Source organism: Sinohyriopsis cumingii, chromosome 12 (genome assembly GCF_028554795.1).
Source record: "Sinohyriopsis cumingii isolate HCF-2022 chromosome 12, ASM2855479v2, whole genome shotgun sequence".
Classification (NCBI taxonomy): domain Eukaryota; kingdom Metazoa; phylum Mollusca; class Bivalvia; order Unionida; family Unionidae; genus Sinohyriopsis; species Sinohyriopsis cumingii.
This window is the reverse complement of record NC_142972.1, coordinates 77972185-77992127: the sequence shown is the minus strand read 5'-3', so window position 1 is coordinate 77992127 and position 19943 is coordinate 77972185. Positions and strand designations below refer to the sequence as shown.

General features: G+C 33.1%; 1 protein-coding gene across 4 annotated transcripts in view; it reads right to left on the bottom strand.

Moving 5' to 3' along the window:
• The window catches only part of LOC149786792 (receptor-type tyrosine-protein phosphatase H-like), a 103853-nt gene extending 98257 nt beyond the window's left edge, over nucleotides 1-5596 (bottom strand). For all 4 annotated transcript variants that reach the window (XM_089977291.1, XM_089977292.1, XM_089977293.1 and 1 more), the window contains exons 1-2: nucleotides 5489-5596; nucleotides 3323-3428 (exon numbers count right to left, since the gene is read on the bottom strand). In XM_089977291.1, coding sequence (XP_089833417.1) covers nucleotides 3323-3428; nucleotides 5489-5511 — 129 coding nt within the window. In that variant the 5' untranslated portion in view covers nucleotides 5512-5596. The remainder of the gene's footprint in view (nucleotides 1-3322; nucleotides 3429-5488) is intronic.
• Nucleotides 5597-19943: the final 14347 nt, after the last annotated feature.

Genomic DNA, 19943 nt, shown 5'->3' with positions numbered 1-19943 from the left:
AACCTCATAGCTACAGATTCAAAGCCCACTTCACTAAGGACTTTTAATGATATCGCCATTGTTTGGTTACTAATTTATTATGTTTAGTAGTATGCGCGGCAATAACATGTCAAAGTTACTTGCTTGAAAAAAGAACCAGTTGTCGATATACGGTGACAAACTATTATTTGTATATCGTTTAGTCCGATGTTGATAACTAGTATGTTTATAGTGCATGTTTATAAAGCAACCTTGAATTGTAAAATGTAAAGTCTCCAACAAAGTCGTACCGTGGTCACTTAAATTACAATTGGTTAGACTAATTTAATGAAAGCAAATGTGCACATATATGTACAAACGGTCATAAAATATAACAGATGCTAATATAATTCTCTGACCATAGAATTTTATTAAATTTATAACTGTAAATGTTGATATTACTCAGACATTCGTGATTTGTAATATTCTTCTTTGCCACTATGAGCAGTAAATCTATATATAAGCATTGCAAACTTGCATGAAATACTATTCTAAAGTATTTGTTCCACTAATTTATGACAAATATTGTCATACCTAGCAAACAAGTTTTTGTTTTTAAACGATATCAATACATCGCTAATTCCTATATCAGGTGTATGTTTCGAGATATAAGTCATTCTCGGGGAGTACGTCTGTTATACCATACATGTCAATCTGTACAATCGAAATGTAAATATCCCTGCGTTGATGACGTAAGTAACAATATTTTGTTCGCTCGTCAGATACCCCAATCTCTCTTAGTCTTAATTATTTATGCTCTTCTATTTTCTTTTAATTTGTCAATTCCACTTATTGTATTAATTATCTAATTCTAGTTTTTACCTCTTTGTGTACGATTCGTTGATGATTAAAACAATCTTTTGTTTCCAATTGATTTGTAACCTAATTCTTCGATTATAGTCTCATTAATACTTTTCGACTCACAAATGGCAGATATTACTATTTTATCTTATTTTTATAATTTGCTATTGATTACCATCTCCTTGAAAACTTTTGCAATAAATCATTCAATTATTGCACCAAATCAACTAAGAGTCAGAGAACCGATTCTATGGAAAGCTATTCTTACAAAATCTAGTCCACTAGCTGTTGCAGCAGTACCACCTCAAGCTATAATCTTTAATTGCCTCCATTCAATACAAAACTTTGTATTCCTTTATAAAGCATTCAATTTCACTTATCGTAGTATTTTTATATTGTTACCTTTTTACAAGATTAATACCGTTATTATATGTCGGCACTGCAGGATGGATAAAGATTGTGTTATATACCATTTTAATCTTCTATGGCTTACCTCACGTTTGATCTATACATTAAGTCTTTTATTCAATATTTCATTTTCTGTATCGCACACCTGAAATTTCCGTATCGCACACGCAGGCCGGAATGACTTTTGCAATTAAAAATATTAAATAATAGTCGTCCTATTTTAATATATAGGAAATTATTTATTGCCATACATTTTACATTTGACATTATTCAAAAATCGTTACAACGTTTGAAATTTTAAGCAGTGCAGTAATATTAGAATAAATATCCGCTTTTGGCTCTTGGGAAAATGAAAGAGTACCGTAATTAGCCAATGATACTTTAATTACTTTTTACGGTATCTAGGCAGCTAAATCAGAGTTTGTTGAGGTGCACAAGAATATCATCGACATAATCTTTGACAGTAAGTACTCAGAGGAATCCAAACAAAGTAAGAAATAGTCATAGTCCTGTCAAGAGTCAGTGTATGATTAAAATGCTCTCCGTTTATCCATAAAGGACAGTCCACACTATAAGTTATCAAACGAAATCCGAAACAAACACACATTGCTAAAATCAATTTAAGTTTTAAAAATATGGTCTGCTAAATTATACGTTTTAGGAGCACGTTTATGTGGCGGGATTTAAGATTTGTCTTTACAATTACCGAGGAATCGAATTTGTTTAGTAATTCTGAGGATTAAATCTACAAACATTTGAAATATAAAGGTACACGTGTCACAGACATAAGCAGTTATTTTGAGCTAACGCAAATTAGAAGTATTACATCTGTAATGTACAGTGTATACGAGATCATTGGGAATAATGACGGAAATCTATGCTGACATACTTGATTAATGAGAATGCTCAAGTAGAAAATAAGGAGAAGAAAACAGTTCAATACTGCAATATTGTTTAGAATGTTGGAACTTTCTTGCTAACATATATTCAAATCAACATTAAGAATATATTGTATATGTTAGAAAGAGAGCAAATCTTTAATTGCTTAATTCTAAGCTCCAATTATTACTTTAAGTTCAATCTATCAATACTCTCTTGTATTCATTGAAAACATAAAAATAGAGAGTTTGAATGTAGTATACATAAATGAAATTTCCCTATAAACTTGAATGTATTTAGTTACTGGTTTTCTGTAACATTTGCCCTGATATTAGCCTGGAAGTAAAGTGCATTTCCATTAGCTGAGTATCAGAATATTCGCGACTTATTGTTCTAAGACATATGTTCTATATGAGAAATAAGGAAATATTCACTTACTTGAAGACTTAATCCATTCATATGTCCCAAACAACATTTTTAAACATTCAAAGCTAAATAGGAAAATCATAATTAAAATACACACAGACCGATAATACAATTTCATAGTTAATATAAGCTTATCCACAGTTAAAATACATGTACATGATGACGACGATGCACTTTCATAAAAGACAAATGCCTATTTATTGCTTTAAAAAGTAAACATTACAATGTTTAAAAATTTTGATTTAAAGGGGATATGTAATAAATAAAAAACGTGTGGTACGATGTAGGATATTCCTACGTTGAATCAGACATGTTCTTTCCACCCACTTGGAACAAAACACATGTAATTTGTTCTGCGTATTCATGTTTTTGAAAAGTGTGGACGTTGGTATTGCCAGTAGAAACTGATAGTGCTTATTAATCGCACCTATTGCACGCCTAATCCTTCTGACACGATTTTCCGACAATGTTAATATTTTAGATTGTAGTATTGTGTCTATGATGTTTACAAGTTTAATCTCCAAAAGTAATTATAATCAAGTCAAATTGTAACCCTTGTACAAACAGGTTAAATAAATTGAGACAAAGAAATGTTATCACAATTGAGAGTTAATTATTTAATTAAACTTCACGAAACTCAAGGCACCTTTAATTACAGTAGAAATAAATACCTTAGAAAATTAAATATAGTAACAATCATGTAACTGTAAATTAACTCTCTCGACCGAGTCTTTTGTATCCAACCAGCTGCAGTGAATGCAAAGTTAGAAAGGCTTTATGTAATACTTACGAAAAACACAGGAACGACGAGGTAACATATATACATGTTCGATGTTAGTCTTTTTCCTCTGTAATAGAGCGTGCAGGGATTTGTAAAATCAGATGAAGTGTGGGATCTGGAAGAAAAAACAAGTGGCAAACGGTAATACCTGGAAACCGATATATTTCTTTTATCGAATTTAAGACATGTTTGTACACGGAACGAAAACATGTAAGTATGTATGTATGTATGTATATATGTATCTATGTATGTATGTATGTATGTATGTATGTATGTATGTATGTATTACTTTATCACTCCTTCAACATAGATTACATTAGGTCAAGTAAATTCAGGATGATACAGGATACCAAAACACAACAATTAATCAATGTAGCAAAAGAAAATAGAAGAGCATAAGCAATTAAGACTATGAGAGTTTGGGTTGCCTGACTAGCGAACAAAATACTTTTACCTACGTAACGGTAACCAGAGGTAAAAAAAAGAGTTACAACGAATATTACAAATTGAAAAGGAGTCATCAACACATGGATAGTTATATTTAGATTGTACAGATTGACATGTATGGTATAACAGACGTACTCCCCGAGAATGACTTATATCTCGAAACATACACCTGATATAGGAATTAGCAATGTATTAATATCGTTTAAAAACAAAAACTTGTTTTCTAGGTATGACAATATTTGTCATAAATTAGTGGAACAAATACTTTATAATATTATTTCATACAAGTTTACAACGCTTATATATAGAATGACAGTTAATAGTAGCAAAGAAGAATATTACAAATCACGAATGTCTGAGTAATATCAACATTGACACACGTTTGCTTTCATTAAATCAATCTAACCAAGTGTAATTTAAGTCACCACGTTACAACTATATATATATATATATATATATATATATATATATATATATATATATATATATATATATATATATATATATGTGTGTGTGTGTGTGTGTGTGTGTGTGTGTGTGTGTGCAATTAAAGAACTAAATAAAGCAGACTAAGAATGTAAACACGTTCATTTTATATGGCATTCATCATGTACACCTTGAATGTCGGGTTCCAATTTTCTTTTTAGTTTCAAATTCATACGTGGTAGTTTTATGATAAGCATTGAACAATTGACCCCTGTTTAATTCGCTTAGCCTAAAATCGCCTCTAACATGTATATATGAGCGAGAATATAAAGCATTTCACTTCAAAATATTTTGAATGTCTAAAAGGCACCAACTGATGTAAAACTACAACTATGATGCCACACAACATTTGAAAAATGCAAGTAGCACAATCACACAGGAACAGCACATGTAGTAAATACGTCTAATGATTGCGAGTAAATTAAAGTCGAAAAACATTTTACGTAAGGTTGAAAATTTAGAAGGCTCAATCATTTTCATGTGTATTTGTGCTAATAAAATGTTTGGACCACATACAAAAGTAGGAGAAATTAGGAAAAACTAACGTGTTACCTTCCAAAAGTTTTATTTGCGCTATATCTATTTTGAGAGCTGAGCTAATATTATCGTAACACCTGTCTACAATAAACGCTTAAAATGTTTCAATAAGTCTTTTATAGATGAACATGATTTGTATAGTACTATTTTTTTTAGAAGCCCCATCATTTATAATTCTTATTTATACACTAACGTTTAAATCAACATGAATTCATACAATTACCTATATTAAGCAGTCTCTGGCAGAATTACCCGCAGTGACAAATATTACTGTGACGATACAAATTATGGATATTTTAGGATTATTATTGTCAGGGTACGATGTCGTTTGTATTTAATGACCATGTTAATCTTCAAGAATTAGTCACTTTTATCTGTTTACTCCAAGCACATTTTCTCTATGTCAGCAACATTTTTATCATGTGTTTTTATTGTATAGGAGCCTTTAGACAGAGGTGACCTTAAAGTAAGTTTGATTTAACCCAAATATAAGTTTGAGCTAACTTTAAAGAATACATATCTGGCCAGCAGTGATATTACCTTCCATAAAACAATAAATTTGATAAATATTCCTCGAACTAATTTAATACTTCTTGACCTTTGCTTACGCATTGGTTACATAAAACATGAAATCAGCATGCTGATAAATGATCATGCAATAACTTTGTCATAAATGGATAGACAGTAATAAAACTCTTGCCTTACCTTCTCGGCAGAGCATTAGTCATGTGAAATTATATTACCCACAGTAGACACATTATCATCAAATACTCCATTGTAATATTTTATTCTACTTGTTATGCACAAATGTTGTTTGTGACGATTTATACACTAACGGCCCTTTAACACAAGAGTCTACTCGGCTATTAGAGGAAATTGTCGAGTTTTAATTGGATTTCCTGTTGTCCCTAAGAGTACCGCATTTCTTAAACAGCCGAAGCAAAACCGTGGCCGTCAGGTATCAAAACGATTAATAGCTACCAAGTTATGTGCTTCTGATTGAGTCATGACCTTCTACAGTGAGAGCAGATGGTTTTCGATCATCACAACAAACGGGATAATTCTGTTCTCCAGGATAATTAGCCAACTCACGACATGTTTGCTTGTGTTGAAAAACAAGCCACAGGAAATCAGCAAATGGTATGCCAAGAGTAAATATCCTCAGCCAAATGACGAAGGTCGGGACAAACATACGCCAACAATGAGAAACATGTAAGAAAATAAAACCACAAACATTATTGTTGTCTGTATTTTTACAAATATTTTGGGCATAATCGGTACGAAATAGTTTATTTTTATCAGGCTCTGATCACAAAGCAAATACACGTTTTCAGTTTGAATCTGATACAGTCCGGTTTTTAACTCCCAGAAGCAAAGTTTTCACTTTAAATGTTTACGATTCTTTGATGATCATATTCTTGTAGGAATGTAAATATCATAAGATAAGGGCTGATTCAGGAAGACCTATCAGACCAAACAAGATACAAAGATAATGCTCGTGAACTAATTAACATCGGTTATGGTAACTAAAATGTTTTAATTTTGTATCATTTTTGAAACGATGAGTCATCGAGCATTGCACTTTACTTTTCTATTGACTCTGCACTAAGTAACCTGCTTATGTTGCTGTGCCGTAAATCATCAAAATAAATCATTCATCATTTATTTAATTACATGGTTACCATGTAAATATAAGGAACCTTCTTAAACTCAGTCATAATTATGCTGTATCGTACATACAAACACACACATATACTTACACAAACATACTCATATGTCATATGTATACTCTCTCTCTCCTTGGGTCGGTTTCCTTATCGTTTATCATTATTCATACCTTCAAATACATCATCGTATGACACAAGCGAAATTCCGCTACGCTCGTCTTCTCGTACATTTTCGCCCGTATTTTGCAACAGAGAGAGAGAGAGGAGGCGTTTGGACATTTTCATATTTAATTAATAATCGATTTTTAGAACATTGTAGTAGGTTTAAGAAACAACAACAACAATAAAGCATTACATACAGTACAGTATGTATGCCTTGTAACCAAGAAATATACCGTGTAATGTCGGCAGGCTAATGAAACTTTGTATATAAACACAGCAGACACATCCCAAAGAAAGTGTACACATACCGTTACAGCGAACCATATTCTTGTATGCTACTTGATGTAAGATCAGTTTCAAGGTTTTCATCCAAACCCAATTTTGTTTTCTCTCTCACACTCCAGATTTACGCGGGTTTTTTTTGTAACTTAGGCATGAATGCATGAGATATGACGGGAAACGGAAAGCAGAAAGGATGGCGAGGAAATTGTGTACCATATTAAATTCATGAAAAAACGGGGATTATTAGTACTTTTTATCGTTATTTTTATACGTCACTTATGATTAATGAGTGGAAATATATCATTGATCTAGACACAACAGCACACTGTTGCGTGAATGTTTATATAGGCATATTACTGCGCCATGGGCGGATCACAATTGGAAATACCAACATTATTGGTATATCCAATTGCTGTATACCAACACTTTAAAAGACGTGTTTTTAATATATGTGACATTATACATACATACATACATACATATATATATATATATATATATAATGGGGGTGGTGATGGAATCGGGGTGCGGGGGTGGAGATGGTGGTGTCAGTTCATCCGAAAACAGAACGGCCTTTTGTCACGAAACCAGAAACTCTAGAAAACCTCACTTAATATAAACATTTGTATTATATTTGTACGTCATGATTTGCTATGTTCAAGAGTGTCTAATACTGGTCTCAAGAGAAACACATTGCTAAGTTTTCATGAGATTGCATTTAGCGTAAATTAATCCTAATAATTTAAAACAAAGACAAATTAATGAAATGTATATTAGTTATTCTTGTACTTATCGTACCTGATCAATTTGACTATTTTTGCTGACCGACGAATGAATCCAAACCTTGTAAAATATATTAATATCTACATTCCCATATATCGTTTATTAGACTGGAAAAAATAAATTTAATATTTATCTCACACATTTGTTGTCACTTATATTTGGTATGCCCTTTGGAAGAAAAACAACCAGATCATGAGCTTAGTTCCGCACAATAGTGTAAAGTGGTTAGAAGACACTTATGGGGCACAAAAGATTATTTTAAAAAGTGTAGGTTTGGTGGTTCAACCGGTACAATTGTTTGAACAGTTTAATTATTTACATGGCTATCCATGCTAACCCAGTTCAAATCCCATTTTCTCTTTTGTCCCAAACCATTTTCAGTACATCATAAACTAAATTGCATGATTAGAAAATGAACATTTTATCTTTGATGTAATAATAGAGCTTCTCATGCAATATACGTTTTTTGAAGTGCGTTGAATCTTAAAGGTATTGGAAGGTTTATTTAGGTTTAATTGGGAAACTATCAAGAAGAAACATAAACATGTTATGTCAAAGTATATATTACAACAGGAAACTGAAGTAAGTTTGTATTGAAGTGCAACATATTTTAGGATCGTTGATTATAAATAAGTTGTGAGTTTGTTTGAACGGGTATTATTAGTAGGCACATTTAGGTAAAATATAGAATGTCACTCGGTTTTAACTAGATTGTGTAATAAAAATAGTATTAAATTTTATCTAGTTCTGGCTAAAAACATTAACAAGTTTCTGTCTAGACATTTGTGAAAAAGTCCAGGACCTTATATTCAAAATAGAATGGAAGTATCATTAACTAGTGATATATGTTTTGTTTTATATCAGTTTTAAAGCAGTTTTACTTTCTATCAAAATTTAACTTCATTAGGCTAAATCAATAATTTGTATATAAAACAAAACTCACTTTCCAAACGAAACGTCATGAAATTTGGGGGAAAAATACTATTATTCAGCCTTGAACTGTCCGAGGTAGATTGTCGATGACGTACATCTCTATGTAAGACGAGCTTTGCCTAACCTTACACCCATCATTTTAACTATATTTCATTATTATCCATACATGATACAAGAGCTAGCAGAAGTAATATTTATATTAGAAGCTAGGCCCAAAATTTGATAGCATGTAGCATTGATGTGCACGGCAGATAGTTTCCTAACACTGATCACGTTTCGTTGACATCTAAGTGTATTTAGGATCCGATCTTGTTGCTTTGTCTCATATGTACTAATTTTAATAACTATTTTGCTTTTGTTTAATATTTCGTTCTCATTTTATGTTTAATGGTTTTGTCTGCCCCCTTTTATTTCCTTTTTTTTTTGCTAACTTTCTTTCTGAAATTATTTAGCCATTTGGCCCTCTTATTTTACCAGTAGACCATGGGATTGTTTCTGTGCATCTTAGATGCAAAATATGTACAACGGATTGTATATTCAGATCGGTGGAATATATAATGTAATAACGATAATGTACATACCTGCCTTGATCAACGTCCCTACAAAACCAAATACTCCGGTAAGATTAACATGGAGAAAGAAACAAGATAAAGTTATTATTATATTTTGACTATCCGTGCTACTACAAGACGTCAGGGATGTTAATGTAACATGTTACCAGTTATTATCAACCTCTGCAAAACCATGGGGAACTTCATGAAACGTGACGAAACTTCGGTAAAGCATACACATATGCCCGCAAGCAGCACATCAAGTTCTTTGTTCGTGCTACAACTCTTTAAAATTTCCCAAGGCAATCGAATCTTTATTATCAATTAGTTTGAATTACAATTACGCCATTTTTGAGTATTATACCATCAACATTTTTTTTGTCCTAGCAATGCACTGACGGCCACTGGTTTAACGTAATGTTGAGGTTTTACTAATGATGAACGGGAAAATACTTCAGTGGTAAATGAATTTGATTGTTTTCATATTCACATTCGCTATCTTTCTGCCAGGAAATCTGCAACTACGGACTTTGAAAACTCTATTGCCAGTGTATAACTTAAGATACATAATATTCAAATAATCGACATTATGTTAGCATCCATTTCACTCATAACAAATCCTCAGTATAGTAATACACAAAAATTGATATAAATAAGTAAACATATTTGATGATTTGAATAGACTAGCTGCGTTGTTTCATAATGTTCATGAGTATGTATAATTGTATACCTAATCTGTACTTTTCCGATAATGGTTGCTTCTGTGTCTACTTGATACTACGTATCTCAAAGGATTGTGCACAACTAAATATTTTACTGTGCTGGTAGAGTGACAAACATCAAGTTTATAAATATAACACCCACTTTATATAACGTTTGATCTCAGAGATGTGGGGGTATATAGTTTACATGTACATACCTTATTATTTGAATGAACAACGTATTTTTGTCTTTCACAGAGCGATGCAAAGCAGTCAGTTACATGTAATCTAAGTTTGCATGGAATACCGGCTAGTCCATGCACATATGTGGATAAATGAATGGTATGAAAAACTCTCTCGCTCTCATTATAAACACACCAATAACAAATTTCGCAGACGAAGGCTGGATCCTTTCAGCTTGCCTTGAAGATTATACTTATTTGGTCTATTATGACAATTAGTGCAGTCTCCTTAAATATGCTAACTATTATAATAGTTTTCGCGCTAGGACATATTATACTATTGACGTCTTTGGGAGCATTATTCGTACAGAAGTCAAACAACGTTGATTTCCATTCATTCTGAAATGTCTGAAACGTCCACGCATAAGTGACGTACATAATCGCACAACGACATTCAAAAACACATACACACTTAATATTTCTTTAGTGAGATGTCCTCCATTGCTTACGATTACTAAAATATGCTTCCGATTTTTTTAATAATCATTATCATTTCATTTAATAAACCTGTGCGGAATAACTTTTTATCATAAAGGATCACTGTTTTACGACATGTCGGAGTAGAAAAGGAACACAGTTCGTTTCCATTTAGACACTCTAAAGGCTACAACTTATTGCAAAAGAAGTTATTTCTGCAAGAGTACATCCTTTAATGACCATTTTATGTGCAATCCGCATGTGAGTTCTAATTTCATGATATTTTTAAAGATTCGTGAATGGGATTACATAAGTTATCAGAAGTGTACAATTTAATCAATGTTTTTAGGCGTGTATGTGAAAGTCAAAAGTACCAATGCCTTTTTAATATGGAATACTATTACTTAACATAAATTGATGTACTTGACTCCATGACAACCGTAGTTAGCAGACTCAAAATAAAACCTTAAACGTATACATCTGTCACTAAAGCAGGTTGGCTAGTTTTAAGAGTTTAGCAAAACCTCCCTTTAAACTTTTTGCTTGGTAGCTAAAAAAATGCATGTGATAGATGACAATGAACATTGTGTTGTAACATAGGACAGATAACATGTAGTCTGCGGTAGAAGTAAGTAGATACAAATGTATGTGGTAAAAACTAAACTGGTTATTTACGCTATGATATATAGCTAAGTGATACGTGCACTTTCGAAGGCAGAGGCCAATTAGAATTACGAGACTCACCCTCGTCGATAATACCCCGCCTGTCTGAGACAACTTCCCATTCCACTTCAGGTCAATGTGGATAATGTATGTGCATGCTTCGCGTGTCATATATCCGTCAAAATCGTTTGCCTCAAAGAGTCAGACAGAGACGGGGACTGCAGAACATAAACAGAAATATATGTAGACACATGGACAGACATACAAAAATACATAGAATTCAACTACACCATTAAGTACGCTAAACCTAGGTATGTAACATGCACAGAAGTATATTATTCTGTTCTTCTCTCCCATTATAATTGTTTATAAATAGTACAGCAAATGCCAACCCCTCAGCCAAATACAGCACTAACGACATTATTTAATCTGTTTGTCAGTTAATGTTTGATAACTCTAAATAAGATATATTACACTTTTTTCAACCAATATGGATATAACTGAAACTTTATAGTGTTGTTTTAATAATAGGTATGTTAGCCTGTTAACACCTTCCGTAAGTGGTAGGTACACAACTTGTACTCAATTTCCCGGACAATTTCTGTTGACATTGAGAGAAAACATTGAAATGTTTGTCATATGTGTATGTATCAAGCACTATTGCAGATATAAACAGTAACATTATAATTGTTTATCTGGCAATACCATTGTAGACTAATGACATTGTACTCATTTATGAAACGGGATCAGTAGTATAAGAAAAGAAGAGAGCTGACTTTCTTTGGGGATAGAGCCCCAATTCGGTAAAACAAGACCTTAAATCTCAATGGGTTTTTCGTGTGTCTAAGATCCATCAGTCAAAAAAAGTTACCATCAACCTTGGTATAAAAAAAATATGGGTAAAAGTATGAGGCCTGGCTCATGTCCAACTTTTCTATTGAATTTGAAACAAAATATAATAGACAAAAATGACTTATTATAAATTAGCTTGGAACGAGAAAGATTACGCGGATCGTGTTTTATCAGGAAACGGGTGGTCTAAAATAATCTGTATAAACGTTACACTTAAATATATTAGCGGATACAACTCGGTAGAATCAGTATCAAGTTCATTTGGTATTAAATTACGTATAATTGCAGAATCGATTGGATGACTTAATTATGTTAAAACAAAACATGGACCATGATGGCTATTATTCATTTCTCACGATGAACGATTAGCGGATTGGATAACCGATCCGTTTAACGATTTATTTCATAATGCAGTGAAATCTAATTCAGTTAAGAAAATATATTATTTATTAGATAGAACAATGAATTCATTCTTGTCTAAGTGTAACTTGATAAGCAAACCTCGTCGCTGCAGAAACTCATCAATCGTCGGTGGGTTTTCACTAAGTACATATTTTTTATTTCTATTTCGATGATACGTCAATAAACAATGATAACTCTTACCGCTACAGTCAGCACAAATAGGGATATATCCTCGAGTTCCTTTACCACAAGAATAACATGGAAACGTTCCACTATTAGGATTATTCCGCAACGAGTAAGCGTGAATTCCACAATATTCTCCAACACATCTCTTATGACTATGATCGACAGTGCCTTGTATCAACCAATTACATCTTTTCAGTTTGATCATTATAATAATATGTTTTTGGCTAAATTTATTTCTAAAATTTGCTTCAAAAATATGGTAAAAAATCAATTAGAGATAAGATAATTATATACAAATGTCCATACCAAAGACATATTTTTCTGGGTTTGAGTTAACAAACCCTGCATCAAGAATTCTGCAACGACAAAAGGTTGCCTTATTCCTGCGAAGACTTCACGAGACAATCTTCCACACACAAGTTAAATGGCCGCGATCAAATATTGAGCTGTTTAAGATAAGATAGCTCAATCTGATTATGATCTATTAAAATTGAACTGGGAAAGGTTCGGTCGAGGAATGTCCAATGAAACATTGCGTGAACGTATTAATCGTTTACTAACCCGTACCACTGAATCTTTTAGAATAAAATATCGACAACAAATTGCCAAATCAATCGCGGAAACTTATAAAAATTTAGTAGGTGTTAAACCGCCATGGCCACGATCAAAGAGTCAACTTGAAGAACTAGCTGAGCGGGTTATAAATATTCAAGATCGTTACAGTTTAAGAAAATCTGTAATACAAAAAATAAAACAACAAAGATCTATTTTAAACAAGTAGTTGATGAAGCGTTTGGTGGTCTCGACACCAGGTATAAATTCATTCCAAAATGTAATCGAAAATGTACTCGGTTCACACTTAATGATCTATCAAATATTATTAACAAGGTCATTCCAAAGCCGTTATCACTACATCCTGCAATAAAGATTAGCGTGATTTATGAAGTTGAAATGTTTAAGGCGACTAATCCTGAAGTTAGCGACAATTGATATTTTAGATCTTAGCCAAGAGTCGCATACATTGACACGGATTAAGATGATTTATCCAAGGAGATTTATCAGCAAATCTCAAAAATTTGTCGAGCTACATATTTCATACGGATCAGGTTGGGTTTTAGATAAATTTAAACCGATAACTGTCAGCGCTAGTGCGTTTAAATTAGGCGTTGTAGGATCTTATGTCAATCTTCTGCCATCAATCATGAAAACAAAATCATGCGTGAACTTGGATCAAGGCATTCAGTGCTTTTATAAACATCTCACTATCAAAATGTAACGGTAATGTTTTCTTTTGTTAGTGTTGTCTGAGCGGATTTAAAACTGGTGAAGACCTGATCGATCATGATAAGTATTGTGAAAATGAGCAACCGATTTCAATGCCAAAATCAGAAAAAAAATAAAAACGTACTGTTCTTCTAAAAATTCGAGCGAACTAGCAATGTTCCGTTCGTCATCTATGGCGAGTTTGAGTCATATATCAAGCCACACACAAACAATCAGTGTGAATGCGATCAACATCCATGTGAATGCGGTTTTAAAACAATTTACTATCAACAACACGTGCCGGCCTCATATTGTTTACACACAGTCTGTATCATAGACAAGTATTCGGTGATATCTCCAGTTTCTCGCGTCAATAATCCTGATGATTTACCGCCAGAATTCCACATGTTGAAAAATTTATTTAACGAGCAAGCTCGAATACAACAGCATTATAATTCAGCCAATAATGATGTAAAATTAGAACCGCTTACAAAAGTTCAGAGTTTTATCGCAGCAAAGAAAGAATTTTCAACTAGTAATTTAACAAAAGTGACATATGGTCGTCCTGTAATAAATAAATTCATCGGTGCAGTTCATATGATGAGTCGATCTCGCCTTAATGAATTGAAATTATCCCGGTGATTTTTTATAATCTTCGCGGGTATGATTGCCATTTTATTCTACGTGTACTTGGTCATCCTGAAATTGTTAAATACTGCGATGAAAATAATGTCAAAATCGCAGGCATTCCAAACAACAAGGGAAGGTTCATGTCGATCATAATCGGAAAGTTGAGATTTATTGACAGTTTTCAGTTTATGGGTTCTTCATTGGACACACTCGCGAAAAACTGTTCGGATTGTCCGGTGGTGAAAAATATTACAGCGATCATCATCCAGATCATAATCTGGTTCGCAAGGGAATATTTCCATACGAGTATTTTGACAGTCATGAAAAATTCACGGAAACATCATTATCAGAAAAGTCAAAATTGTACTCCGCGTTGGATAGAAAATATATAACTGATGAGGAATACAATCATGCCATTAAGGTCTGGTCGGCGTTCGATTGTAAAAACTTCGGTGATTATCATGATTTGTATTTGGGTATCGACGTGTTGCTTCTTACTGATATTTTGAACAATTTCGTAAAACAACACATTCGAATTACGGACAACAAGTATATGTCATCATTTGATCCAACTGAACCTGTTAACTACATCAATTACGAATATATAAATAATCTTTATGGAAGCGCTATGTGCATGCCGTTGCCGTATGGAGGATTTCGCTGGATTTCCGCGAATGAATTTTTTGCTGAAACTAACAATTTGTCCAAGGACAATCTGTCTGAGCACAGTTATGATGTTGAAGCTGACATTGATTATTCAGATAATTTGCACGATCTACATAATGATTATCCTTATTTTCCAGAGCAGTTATTTATCACCGACAACATGATCTCGCCGGAACAATTGGCACTGCGATTACGTGGTCCGTCCAAAGTTAGCAAGTTAGTGCCTAACTTAATGAATAAACGAAATTATATATGTCATTATGCCTTACTAAAATAGGCCGTTGATGCTGGATTGATTGTCAAAAAAGTTCACAAAGTACTGCGATTCAATCATTCTACGTGGATGAGTGAATATATTAACGGCAATACGACTCGCAGAGCAGCATCAAAGACAGATTTCGAAAATGATTTCTTCAAGCTGATGAATAACTCCGTGTTTGGAGAATATCCGTAAACGAGTCGATATTGAAATCATAATAACATTAAACTGCGTAACAAGTTAGTCAGATCGAATAATTTTAAAGGAATAACTACAATCAATGAAAATCTGACTCTGATTTAAAAAAGAAAGACTAATCTGTTTCTGAACAAGCCTGTTTATGGCGGTGAGGCTGTGTTTGATTTATCGAAAAGGATGATGTTTGATTATCAATACGGGTTTGCTAAGAAGAAATTGACACGGACACAGACTCACTTGTGCATGAAATTCCTGGTAGTGATTGTAATAATGATCTGTTTCAGGACATTTATGATAATCATGAACGTTTTGATTTTCTGATGTGCCGGCGTCGACGGGTTTTCACGATCCTACAAACAAGAAAGTCATTGGAAAAATAAAAGATGAATTTAACTTCGCAGATAAAGGAGTTTGTTGGCTTACGATCACAAATGTACGCGCTAATGTCTGATGATAAAGCAAAAAAGCAAAAGGAATCAAATTAGGTTATGTTAAAAATAAATTGAAATTCAATGATTACCTGAATGCGTTAGCGCGCCAGCCTGGAAAGTGTTTACCGACAGCAACAACAAGAGGTTTTCAATCTTACAAACATGAAGTAATAACTGACGAGATTACAAAATCAGGACTTTGCAATTATGATGACAAATGATATTGCCGTGACGGTATTAATACACTTGCGATAGGTCATTATAGATTGTTATGCGTAAAAGTCTTAAATTTTTGCCTCAAGCTTATAAGTTAGCTTATAAGTTGGCTTATAAAGTCTTAATTGTTTCCTTCTAGCTCATAAGATAGCTTTTTGCCTCTAACTTATAATCTCTTATTTATTTTGGTCTCCAACTTATAAGTTGGTTATAAAGTCTTATTAAAAATTTACACTTTCTTATTAAAAAATGCCACAAGCTAAGGAATCTTACACTGCTAGATTAGCTCCAGAGAGACTAGAAGTAATAAACAAATTTCTTCCTCTTCGTGATTCTGTCAGAAGCAAACTACAAGAACGTCAAGAATCTCAGGTTGTAATTTGCAGAAGGTTCAGAAAAGTTATTTAAGCCAGTGACTGAAAGATTAGAGAAGCAAGATGTTGCAGCTGAACAATTAACGCAAGCACTTAGAAGATCAGCTGAGGCTGCAGAACGATCTGCTGAAGCTGCCGAGCGATCTTTTGATGCAATATAAAAAGTTGTCAAAGACGCAAGAGAAACCGAGGAAGCAGCCGAACCTGAAGATGAAGAGGAATTTGTGGGAGCTATTGGCACTCCACCAGCTCATGCATCTCCTGTCCATAAACGCAGGGAAGCAGCGCTGCTAGATGACACTGCGGATGATATTATACTAAAAGATTATGATGTTGCAATAAATTTCGCCGCGAAATATGACAACAATCATAAAATTATTCAAACCAAATTCTCCAAAATTGAACTTTGACCAATGGGCAAGATTAATTTTGCGACACATAAAAACATTGTTCGTGTAAGTTTTGAAACACATAAAAACATTGTTCGTGTAACAGCACAATATCAAAACGAATATGATCAATTTAAGGAAGACGCAGAAAATGACAAGACTTGTCACTGATGATCCATAAAACATTAAAAAAACAGGATCCGGATTGACGTACCCTGAAAATGTGGAGCGAGATGTTGATCGATTAGAGGTTTTCGTTGGTGCAATACGAGCTTGTAATAATTCACCTGAAATAGCAGATGAAGCTACTGACATTTGCCGTGATTTATTTAAAAACGGTATCATGGAAATTGAAATTTATCGAAAACTTATTGATGAAATTATTGAATCCGTGGAGTCTAACAAACCATTAAATGACATTATAAGAAAACCTAAACGGATTGAGGAGATCCTTGACAAAAAACGAAAAGGTCTGTGCAACGATAAGATGATTAAGGAAGAATTATTTTCTCGGGGTAGTTTGAATAAAATAGTTTTCCGAGAAATAATAAATGAATTGTTGGATGATTAGTAAATGTGATAGGTAATACTAGAAAAGTAAATTTATTTAGTAAAGCTAGAAATTAAAATTATTTAGTAAATGTGACAAATAAAATTAGAAAGTAAAATCAAAAGGTTAAATGGTCCAAGCTGGTAATGGATATTTGATGTATCTATGTCCGTGTGTTCACGGCGTATGCAGAAATGCGTGTGTGCAATCAAATGGCATCATTGAGTATCTGGCAGATGATGAAATAACAACTATTACTTTTCGACTTACTTTTCCATTATTATTTTTTGTTGTTACTTTTCCATTTTTATTTTTTATGTTTACCTTTTATATTTTTTACTCATAATTACATTTCATCATGCCAAGACCTACTTATTTATCGATTCCTGATGAAATGAAAATTATAAGTTTACGAGGTAGTGAGTCTCCATTAGTTACCGCAAAAAGATATCGAATTGGCCTAACAAGACTGTATAAAATTTCGCGAGTACAAGGAAAAAATCGCAGATTCCCTGCTGGGTTAGCTGGTGTCACAACCGGAAAGGATCTAACAGAAGAGGTAAAAAAAACTTAAAGAATCAACGAAGAAAGTTCGTGAAAATTATCACGATGAAAAGCAATGATTCATTTACGCTAAAAAAAAGTAGTTAGGCAAATTAGGCGATGGATACACAAATAGAGCGCATAAACATAAAAGGATTCGCTGTAATGAATTCAATAGTAGAACAAAAAAAAATAGTATTAGTAAATTAAATGCTGCAATTAACACTAACAATACAATTATTGAACTAAAAAACAGGAACTTAAAAGAAGAAGAAACAATTAAACAATACTCATTATTATAATCTTGAATTGTAAAGATCCTCTTCCATATTTTGTTGGCCTCATGAGCCAGCCCTCATACTTTTACCCATATTTTTTATACCAAGGCTAAATATGACTTTTTTGACTGATGGATCTTAGACACGCGACAAACCCATTGGGATTTAAAGCCGTGTTTTACCGAATTGGGGCTCTATCCTCAAAGTGAACCAGCTCTCTCCGTTTCTTATACTACTGGATCAAATGTTTTAAAATTATCACAAAATCAGATGTTGATACAATGCCTAATTTTGGTATTTATCCTTGTCAAAGAGATACATTAAAGCAAACAAAATGTAAAACATAAATGGCCACATAAAACATACTTTCCAAACTCAAATGGAAATTGACCGTCAACACAAATCCTGGTCAAAATACATATGTATCGTAATAATAAAGATGGTCTGGAATGTAAACATCTTCATATGTCTTCTATTTAGCGAATCAGACTTGGCGGAGGGTGACCAAAATATAACGCAGTTAATGTTTCTTTTACACCTGTATCATGTACCTTTTGCACGGAATACACCATTTTAGCATTTTCATCCAACAGTATTGCTGTCCATATTACTGAGCAGTCCTAGCAGTTCAGACGAGACACCACACGTGATGACGTTTCTTCTAAAAATAACCATATATTGATATAGACTGCTTGCCAAACTCTTTTTACATTCACAATTGTAATCGACAAAACTAAAGAATAACATTAAGTTCACACAGTTCGCAATGGAGGATTCTTAATATGTATTTAATATAAGCATAAGAGAAAAATATGCAAATACTATTGGTTGTTGTTGTTGTTGTTGTGGGGTTTAACGCCATTTTGCAGCACATGATAGGCTATACATGGCGGCCAGTATTAATGGTGGAGGAAGAACCAGAGAAAACCCCGGAAAGAACCACCGACCCACGAGAAGCTACTGGCAAGCTTTCTCACATACCCACATTGGCTGAATCTTAGACTATTGGTAATTTCAGAGAATAAAAAATTTATAACTTAAAAGGATATCATCAAACGATCAGGTCTTTGTACTGAGCGCTTTATGGGCAAATTTTAACTCAATATAAGGTCATGTGGAACTAAATCATGCTATATATATATATATATATATATATATATATATATATATATATATATATATATAAACGTCACGTACATGAACGAACTCTGTCCCTCTTCATCATCTCTCCGTCCGTATGTTATAACAGTTCAAACTCCTAACTATTTGGCGATTTAATTATTTGTTATTTATATTTAGTTTAATTTAACTCCGTTTTGGATTAATAAACATGGCTCTCGGAATAATTTGACAGATATTTAAGCATATAGAACTGTACTTTATTTTAATGTATCTCTACTTCATACACATAAAAACACACACACACAATTTGACGGATTATGACTCTTTGTTCTAAACGTCAAGTCAATAGCCCTTTTCAGGAGATGAACGGCCATAAATCCACGATTCACACACTAAACAT